The sequence below is a fragment of the Cryptomeria japonica genome, chromosome 6 (genome assembly GCF_030272615.1).
Source record: "Cryptomeria japonica chromosome 6, Sugi_1.0, whole genome shotgun sequence".
NCBI classification, from domain to species: Eukaryota; Viridiplantae; Streptophyta; class Pinopsida; order Cupressales; family Cupressaceae; genus Cryptomeria; species Cryptomeria japonica.
The window spans coordinates 21,246,216-21,256,927 of record NC_081410.1 but is presented as its reverse complement, the minus strand read 5'-3'; the positions used below and the strand labels follow the sequence as shown (position 1 = coordinate 21,256,927).

Genomic DNA, 10,712 nt, shown 5'->3' with positions numbered 1-10,712 from the left:
AAAATTATGGCAAATACCTTTAAAGAGTTCATCTATAATTTTCTAGAAGTATACTTAGGTGGTTGGATAGTTTGAGATCTTGTTAAAAGCCACATCCAATCACTCTAGGCCATTCTAGAAAAGTACAAGAGTATGTAAATATCTTTGAACATGAAGAAATTTATTTTTGTGGTACCTTTTTGGGATATTATTAGGGCACATTTCATGTAAAGAAGGGATAATGGTTTATGCTACCATAGCATAATTGTTAGAAAAACTGTTAAAAAAGAAAACCAATAAAGTCATTACCTAGAATGACCAATGTTAGCAATATTTTGATACTCTAAAACAAAAAAATAGTCGAAGCCCCTATACTTATATTCTTGGATTAGTCAATACCATTTCATGTCCATGCAAATTCTTTCGAAAGAGCCATAGGTGTAGTCCTTTCTCAACCTAAAGGAAATAAAGATCATCCAATAGCCTTTGCTAGCTACAAGTTGTCTTGAGTTGAAAAGAGCTATACCACTATTGACAGATAAGCCTTAGCGATGGTATGTGCTTTACATAAGTTCCACCAGTATCTCTTATCTATCCCATTTATATTCTATAGTAACCACAAGCCCTTGAAATTATTACTCAACAAAATGGTGATATAATTATAGTAATGGTCAAGCCCAAAAATAATAATCAGGGTTTGAATTATTTATCTAGAAATGATATAGGTGAAGAACCCGAGGAATTTGATGAAGATGATTTACTCGAAACTCACCTATTTTGAGTAAGTGTAGTACCTGAAGAGTTCAATGTTGTTGTCAAATTACTCTCTCCTAGAACATATCCACCGAAGATAATAAAACATGATAAATTGCTCTTTCTATGGACGTCCCTTCCTTTTACTTTTATTGAAGGAGTCTTATACAAGAAGGGGAGCTTGATGATATCATCTAGAGGGTAGTGTATGAGCACAAACTTGAGAAAATTCTAAGAGAGGCACATGAAGACATTGTTGAAGGAGATAATTGTGGAGATACTATTACCTAAAAAATATTATTAGTAGGATATGGTGGTCTAGTATATACAACAAAGAACTGCAATAAATGTCAAAGAATAGGAAGACTTGTCATTTGGGATGAAATACCCCTACAACTGATCTTAACATAAATACCCTTTGAGAAATGGGTCATTGATTTTATAGGACCCAAAGATCCTCTGACGAAACTATCCAAGCAAGATTCATTATCATCGGTATAGAGTATCTAACTAAATGGGCAAAAGTTGAACCTACGAAGTAATGCATCGGTGACACTTGCAAAATTTATCTACCACAACATCATTACCCAATTTGGATGTTTGTTAAGCATAGCTAGTGAATAGGGGAAACATTTTGTCAATAAAACTATAAAGGAGTTATTAGCTTTATGATCACCCATAATCATAGTACACCATACCACCTACAAGCAAATAGAGCCAACGAAGCACTGAATAAGATCATTTGGACCACCTTGACCAAGATGTGTGATGCAAATAGAGAAGATTGTGACATCAAAATACTTGTGGTACTTTGGGCCTACTATACAACATATAAATGATCTACCAAGCAAAATCCTCTTGACTTAGTTTATGCAATGAGAATATTATACCTTTAAATTTCAAAGTCCTTTACCTCCACAATATAGTGACATCAAGAGTCAGTGATGGAGAATGCATTAAGTACCTAGAAGAATTGAATAAATTATATGAAACAAGATGGTAGAATTCCATCTTTTGACAGAACATTGAAGATGAAATGTATGCCACGACCAGAACATCAGGTGGAAACAATTTTAGGTCGATGACATGATCCTCTTGTATGATAGAAAAATAAAAAAAGAAATGAAAACTCAAAGTTTGGTGGTTGGGCCCCTATCAAATTGATGATATTCTTGACTTAGGCATAATCTATTTAGGAATATTAGATGACACAATAGTACAATTCTATGTTGATGGAGCTTGATTTAAACATTGTCATCAAAATCTTGAATAGAGATGACTTGAGGACAAGTCAAGGTTTTGAAAGGGGGATGATTTTGGTAGGAAAAAGGAATAGTCAATTGCAACCCAAAAAATCCTACCACATCTTACAACAAAAGGACCATAGAGCATAAGGTTAGAAAGATAACATCTAGGATATGGATACTATATGTGTGTTCACGTCCCATCCCTTAGATACAATATATTATAAGGTTTAAATGATAAACGAAGCTTGTAGAAAGATATAAGATATGTTTAAAAGATTGTAAATAGGAACGGTGATATATGAATGAATGAGAAGATATAGTAGAGTATATCTAGGAAGATATGATATATATGATGTACTAGGATGATGTGAATAATACAAATACTTTTGAATTCTTCATATGATATGTTATGTGATGTCATTATATTTTGTTAAGTAGTTAGACTCCTATTTGGATCTAAACCTCGTTCTATTGATATGATGAGTTTGGGGTATAAACGACAACACTCATAAAGTAATTGGGGCTCAAAACTCCATTCTGTGTTCCCCAAATTTCTTGGTAACACTCATAAAAAATCTTCTAATCGGAATGTGTAGACACCTATTTCTGTCCACTTGATTAAATGAATTTTATATATGTTTAATTATCATTTATCCAACTATTAATTCAATGAATTTAATTAATCGTTTCCCCTTTTTCAACTATTAATTAAATTAATTATTAATTAATTCACCACAACCCTCTTCTCCTATTAATTAAATAAATTATTCAATTTATTTGTTTTAAATTTACTTAACTAAATTCAAACCATTAATTAAATAAATAAATCATACTTGTTTAATTAAATCTTCTTTCACATTTAAAGGAATTAATATTTATTTAAATTTCGAAAATCCCCCTCTCACATTTAACATTTATTTAAATCCCCTTTATCCTTCACCCACTTGCATTTTCCTACGAATGCAAGTTGCACCACTATTTTAAATAAATAAATTATTTATTTAAAATCCTATTTATCCTCACCCACTTGAAACCTTTAATGGTTTCCCTTAAAGTCTTCAAGCCTTTAATGACTTCCTTCTAGAGTCTTCTCAAGCCTTTAATGGTTTCCCTTAAAGTCTTTAAGCCTTTAATGGCTTCCTTCTAGAGTCTTCTTAAACCTTTAATAGTTTCCCTCAAAGTCTTTAAGCATTTAATGCTTTATCCCACTTTTTCTCATTTAAATAAATTAAGATTTATTTAAATAAAATCCAAAATTCACATTCACATTTAAATAAATTAATATTTATTTAAATATCTATCCAAATGCCATGGGGGCTTCACTAGCTAGGCAATATTATATCACGTGCATTCATATTGGGGGGTTTAATATCCCAAAAATGAGGGTACAATATATTGCCTATCGGTGAAAATAGAGAGGTTTTTAATTCAGGCTATGAAAAAAAGCAATATTTGATGAAAATAGGAGGGCTTTTAACTCAACCTATGTATTGGGAGGGGGTGGAAACAAAGGAGTTTAGGGTAATATTTTTTGAAAATAGGGGGATTCTTTAGTATGCCATGAATGCACGTCCTATAACCCAGGTTCATTAAGTGAAGCCCCCATGCCAAATGCAAGTTGCACCATTTAATTGAAATAAATGAATTTATTTTAATTGAAAATCCCAAAATTCCCCCCACTTGTATTCTCCTACAAAATCCACTTGCACACTAATCATTCTTCTAGAATCTCCTAATCCTTCTTAATTAACCAAATACTATCCTAATCATTGACACATTTCTAAATAAAAGGAAGTCACTTCTCAAAAACCTCCAAAGTCTTCAGTAACCATTAAAGGCTTTATGTCTTCAAATGGTTAACCTCTAAAGTCTTCCAAACCATTAAAGGCTCTTACATAAATATTAATGGTTAACTCACCTTTGAGCTTTGATTAGAGACTTTCCTCTAATTTAACCATCCTTTTAACTCACGGGTCTCTTCAAAATATTTATTGCTTTGACTAAGATAACCATTTAACCCTTGCACATTCATTTATCCCTTGGATAAAAGGAATATCTACTAACCTAACCCTAACCCAACCCCCTAGGGTAGCTGTCATGTCCCCTCGGGCATTTAATGCTCCTTATCTCTCCTCTCAAGCCTCCTCACGGTGACACTTGTCAACATGAGATTGGATTGAAAGTCTCACATGGATTGATTATCCTTCAATCCTAACCCTTGTTACGATTATTCAATCTTAACAATCCAATTGCCCATTTCTTCTATAAATAGGCCTCATTTCTTCATTATCATCATCCCAAATTTTTGCATCCAGGTTATGCTATTTTCTTGTGTGTAGGTTATCAAGGAGTCTCATTTGTTTCTCTTTGCAAGTTTAAGCATTTAGGAGCATTCTAGTATTAGAATTATCATGTTAGCATTAGGATTATCATATTAAGATAACATATCATGTTATCATAGCACTTCATTTTCATATCATCATCTTTATCATATCATAGTTTATCAATATCATATCAATAGATCTTAGTTGCACTTGCATTTACATCTTTATCAATTCATCCCTCATTCTTTAGGTAGTCATTCTAAAGATCAAGTGATCATATAATCTGAGATCAATCTTGATTTGAAGAATCCTTGGAGATAGAGAACAATGGAACGGTTTTAGGAGACTGATGATTTAACTTGTTTTGTTCATTTGATCTCTATCATATAATGTTTCATTGGTATGAAGGTTGTTTGTACTCTTGATTGACTAAACCCCCTTTCCTTGCATACAAAATGACAATGAGGTCAATATTGAAAATGACTAGGATGACCTTATATATGGGATACAATCACACTTTAATAATTTTGTGAATGTTGATTACAATACATCTTAAGATTTGTGATTCTTGTTGTTGTGTTTCTGGCTTGTGATTATATTCTTTTGGTATTATTCTTGTTTATTCCACCTTGGTTAACTTATAGTTTTCTTGTTGATCCAATTTTTTAACATAAGTGTAAACATTATTGTGTACATAAAAATTGGAGAATAAAAGAAAAAGTTAAAATTATATAAACCTACTCTACTCTCAATATATGCAACACTAAGGTTTAGTACAAATGTTAGAAAACTGTGATGGAAATAACATTTATAATCTTGCAACACCAACCCCTATTGCACCAAGTCTATTGTGGTTGTGCTCAAGATGGTGATGTATGAGTGCTCCTATTGACAACATAACATTGTATTTCATGTAGTTTTGAAAATAATTATTATAACACCACGTTTATAGATTTTTGGCTATAAGATTGGATAGGCATGATTAAAAGGAGAGATCAAGGGCTCAATTTGGTTAAGATCGTTGGGAGGATGAAAGGAGGACAACTATCCTCACTCGGTTAGTGGATAGAGAAGAGTTCAAGATCAAAAGCAAATCTACACTAAAGGATTCCCTTGGAGAAAGTGGAGGGATAAGATGAAAAAAGATATTTGAGAGTACCTTGGGAGGATGGACAAGTCCTTTGATCCATGTCACATGCACAAATAACTCACACTCATACTTTGTGTACAAAGCCCATGCTTATGTACACATGAGGGGATGTAGATGATTTGAGGGAATTTTCAAAAAGAGGATAGGAGGCTTGGGTAAATAAATATTTAGATTTATTATGTTGAGAGGTGTATTAACTCAAATAATATATTGAAGAATATCCATCAATAAAAACTCTCTTAATTAAAATTGACGCCCATCTATAATTACTCTTACTTTTGCTTTTGTTTCTAATTTCAATTTTCATGTAAAAAAACAAAAAATCTAATAATAAAGAAAGTTTACAATATGGGCACAATTTTATTTAGAACATTTGGATTTGAAATTTTTATATTGGATTGGATTTGATTTTGATTTTGATTTCATGTATAGTAGGCTGCATTATACTTTCAACTATAATTCTTCAAAGAATTTGAGGATGGTGAAGGGTGTTTTGATATAAGAGGGATTGTGAAACTTAGGTTTGTTGCATTCATGAGTCATGATAATGTAAGGATTTGGAGATAATTTAAAGGAGATGGTAAATAATAGTCTCTCAATATGTCATGATAATATCTTCAAAAAAAATTATTGTCTATTGCAAGAGAGGGTATTGAGCCAACTTATCCCTGTGTGTAGATGTTTGCATCCCTGCAAGTGTGTTGATAAGCGACAATAGCCAAAACGACGCTAATACATTTTCTTTCCTAAATTCAATTCTTTCTTTCCTTTAAGAGACTTTCCTTATCACTTTGATTATCAATCCCCAAGAAAAGAATTCTCCACAATCTTTACTTCAATTTAAATTTTGAAATAAAAAGATGTAAATTATTTCTTTATTCGTACTCGCCATAAGCTTATTAATTATTCTAGCAAGTTCCCTACCATTATACGTAACATGCCCACGACCCTACTATTTGCCCTACTATTCTATTATTCCACCCACCCCTAAGATTTTTTATCGCCTGCCATGTGAGCAGCCTACTAGAGTGACGCATGTTACGTATAGAATCTGGAATCGACTAGAAATTGGGGCATAGTTCTAAAAATGGCAAGAGTAGAATTTTTATAGTTAGTTAATTCTTGATAGTTTTTAATAATGAATTTAGTGATTTATATATATTTATGAATGTTAAATATTTTTAAAATTGATATCTCTTAGCATAGATTACATAAATTTTAAAAAATATAGGTATGCTAGCTTACCTAAGGTGGACATTAGAAGAAGGATGATTATACATGATTTTAAGCTAGAAACATGATTGGGTAAATAGTGATAAAATATGTCTTTATTAATTAAGTAATAAAATATTATTTACTTAATAAAAGAGATGAAATTTGGATAATGAGGGATTTAGTCAACCATTTATTTTATTTAGACAATTAAATGAAGTAACAATGAGTCAATTCTAAGTGTCTACAATAATTTTTGATATTTCAAAAAAAGGTGAGAAAATAGTTGTGCATAAAGGGCCCCCATACTCGTGCAACTGATGTGGCATCACATGATTGGTTGCTTTTTGCAACTAAGGGCACATTTCATTCAATTATGGGTATTAAAGTCACACATATTGGTGCAATGTTGTCAAAAAAATTGAACATTAAATCAACAACTACTATCACGACAATTGAAATATGCTCAACTATTGGATCCTCTCCCTTATTATTTTTAAGAGAACTTATTGATTGTCTATTTTCACTCCATCTAATTTTTTTTAACTTTTTTAAAATTTAATGTGTGAATGTTTTATGACATATCAATTATTCTTTTAAATATATATTTTCTAATCAATTATAATTCTTCTTATTTTGATAGAGTGAAAAGGGGAAATTGTCTTAGGTTTTGGGAAAAAAAACACAAATCACATTTCCATCTCATTCCCAATTAGAAAGAAAGGAGTCGCCCAGATTGTGCTCACGTTATACCTAGCACGGCTTCCCTTCAAAAAGTACAGACAAAGAAAGTAGTCTGCCACGTTACAGTCATGGTCAAGAGACATTTCAAATAAAACCTTTTTCAAAACCAATGGCAGAGGCAATCGATCTCTTAGACTCTTACCCTTGCTACAAACACATGGAGAATGCTTCCAGCTTTTTGCCATGTCCAACTAAAATTTATTAATTAAAAAGAGCTTACCAAACACACCAAAGTCAATGGGCCTTGTACTCATTGTAAAAGACAGTAAATGATCAGTAGCACTAGTCCCATCCTTGTGCTCCAAACCAGAAATTCCTTATTCATTCTCTGTTCAATCCTGTTCCTTCTGGCATCTGCACTTTCATTAATTTGTATGAACTGCAAACAGTTTGAAAGCCTAAGCCAGAAGCCAGAAGTTTTTAACCTCTCTGCTATTGATAATGTACCCTCCAATTCTGCTGCTTCTTTTTCTAACACCCACAGTCAAACACTCTGTGTTGGCAATGCAGAAGTCCACTGTGTCCTCTTTTCTGTAAGGAATGAAATTTCGACACTTCTATATCTATTAATTTTTTAAAAGATTTGAATTCAGCATTATTTAGATGCCTACAATTAGCTCAATACCCATCGCATGTTTATTTGTAACTGAAAACCTGAAAAAATTATAAAATTATATAAAAAACCCTGTTCATACCTGTAAAACCTTGATGGCTTCTTCTGGCCGACCACCAGCATTGATGCTTCTAATTTTTTGACCCACCACAGAATTGTACTCTTTTTATTTCCTTCTGTCATCACCACCTCAACTTGAACCTAGCATCCAGGTTGAATCCCTTAACATTTTTATAGACCCCATACATAACTCATTATCTCAAACAGGGTATTACTGTTGTCTCATAAATGTACGTACCTCTGGGCAGTATGATTTGCAAATGGTTTCCAGCGATTTGACTAGTGAGAATTCTCTGTCCAGGCTATCTTTTCCCCCATTTTCATTACCCCTCCGGAATTGACCACCTGCGAAATACCCACATACCCAGTGGCTTTAAATAATGAAATGCAGATTGAAATAAGAATATAGGTTTATTTTTCCGAAAATTTATATTAAATTTTCCATGAATCAAGACTCTGAACTAGGACATTTAACCACACAATTGATGTCCCTGCCACTGAGCTACTGCCCATTTTATAACAATAACAATGTGAAGTAATAAATAAAAGCTGGACAGAGTAATGCCATGTATCCTGGAGACCCACTATGAGTTCTCACCCTAGCTTGGAAATCTCTAGCAGATGGACACACACCAACACACCAGTTGCTTGCAAGCATTCCAGATATCTTTTGATACACTACAAATGGCGAATGCTTCAATTATGTTAACAAGGTTGTATTTCAATTGAGTACAATTGGTGAATTGGTAGCTGTGATTGTATGTTTTTTTCGATTATGCTTCATATCAAATTTCAAAACTTTCAGACATATGATAGAAGGGATGAGGTCAAAGGTGTGTCTTGAACAATTTTGATGAAATGGATACCCTTTAATCCTTGATTGAAAAATTGACTGAAAAAGTATCAACATAAACTCATATTCTTATATCAAATATCAAAATAAACTCATAGATAATTATTAATAAGACTCTGATCTATGAATTCCACACAATTGATGTCCCTGCCACTGAGCTACTACCCAATTTATAACAATAAAAATATAAAGCTATAAATAGAAGCTAGACAGAATAATGCCCTGTATCCTAGAGACCCACCCAATTTATAACAATAAAAAAGTGAAGTAATAAATAGAAGCTGGACAGAGTAATGCCCTGTATCCTAGAGACCCACTATGAGTTCTCACCCTAGCTTGGAAATCTCTAGCAGATGGACACACCAGTTGCTTGCAAGCATTCTGGATATCTTTTGATACACTAAAAAGAATGATTCAATTATGTTAATTTAACAAAGTTTAATAATCAATCAAAAGTTTGTATTTCAATTGAATTGATTGAGTACAGTTGGTAAATATGATTGTATGTTTCTGGATTATGGTTTTCATCAGATTTTAAAACTTTTATAAGTATGATATAACGGATGAAGTCAGGAATGTACTCTGAAAGTGTGATATAAGAAAAGAAAGGAGGTTGGAAATATAAATATGATAAAATAAATACCCTTTAATCCTTGACTAAAAATCCCATATCTAATATCAAAATTAGGTCATGAATGTAGTATTCACACCTCTGCATTTGCCCTACACTATCCAATTGGGCTTTGGGCTTTGAATATGGTAAAACCTCAAAATACTAACAGGCCATAATAATACCTGTGCAGCCAACATCCCGGTTGTCAAGAACATGAAGCAATGTGAGGGTGTGGTAACCATGGAGGACATTGGAGAGAGCCCACAAGAGGGCCACCTTAGCTTCTCTCCCTTCATCCACCAAAACCACAACTCTTTTACTGCTACTGCAGTGGTTAACTGTTTGATAATTCTTCCATTTCTTAAGAAGACCCTTTGTGGATGCAGACACAGAATGCTCAGAATTAGTATCAGAGAAAGAGTAATTATCTCTACACATTCGACCTCTTTTACACCCAATTAGGCGTCTCAAGAATGACATTTCCAGGCTTGCAAGATGATGTTACAGCTGTTCTCTTCTTGCAAAGCCAGAATCACAGAGATGTCTGCTTGATTAGATTTATTCATAGTTCACACTGAGCATAGCATTATTTTACTTATTACGAAACAAACGGGAGAAGAAGACCAGTCCACATTTGACAATTAAGTCCCCGCCATCAGCGGAATGCCCCTTACTGCTAATATAGGCTGTGTCAATGATCACCATTTTTCTAACACATTTTTCTTTAGAAATGTAGGTAAAGCTTGTCCTGTTGTGGATATACTTATTATGGGCTTGACACCTATGCTGCGTGTTGCAGATGCCTAACGTAGAACAATGGTTTAGGTGTCATACTTTGTCTGTTTGTGGATGGTAATGTACTCATATTTCTTTTCAGATTATTAAAAACTGTGGTAAATGTTGCCATTTGTTGCCATGCCAATTGGTTTGGATTCTCGTGTTAGCACATCACTTCCTAACAGAAAGTTTGTTGCTCTGATGGTTGGCGATTGTTGGGATCCATTTTTACAGGGGGAGTTAAAGTTTTTCAGGAATCATTGTTGAAGACCAGGTGGGCTTTCACTAACTTTCCTTTTTGCATGGGGCATCTAATTACTTTACTGTTATCTAACTTTTAAAGCTTCATGATGACAATTTCTGCACCTCATTAATGTAACTAATTTA

The 10,712-nt window shown here is 33.1% G+C and overlaps 1 protein-coding gene across 1 annotated transcript; it reads right to left on the bottom strand.

Moving 5' to 3' along the window:
• Positions 1–7,346: 7,346 nt before the first annotated feature.
• On the bottom strand, positions 7,347–10,287 carry LOC131048088 (uncharacterized). The gene is made up of 4 exons (XM_057981946.2): positions 9,731–10,287; positions 8,321–8,427; positions 8,105–8,223; positions 7,347–7,940 (listed from the first exon to the last, which is right to left on the bottom strand). Exons 1-4 carry the CDS (start codon positions 10,026–10,028, stop codon positions 7,808–7,810), a joined length of 657 nt encoding a protein of 218 aa, XP_057837929.1. The 5' UTR covers positions 10,029–10,287; the 3' UTR covers positions 7,347–7,807.
• Positions 10,288–10,712: the final 425 nt, after the last annotated feature.

Coding starts and splice junctions, on each gene's coding strand:
- LOC131048088 (XM_057981946.2), bottom strand. CDS start 10,028: ATGTCATTCTTGAGACGCCTAATTGGGTGTAAAAGAGGTCGAATGTGT. Junction 8,224..8,320: donor GCAAATCATACTGCCCAGAG/GTACGTACATTT, acceptor CCTGGATGCTAG/GTTCAAGTTGAGGTGGTGAT. Junction 7,941..8,104: donor AAGCCATCAAGGTTTTACAG/GTATGAACAGGG, acceptor CATTCCTTACAG/AAAAGAGGACACAGTGGACT.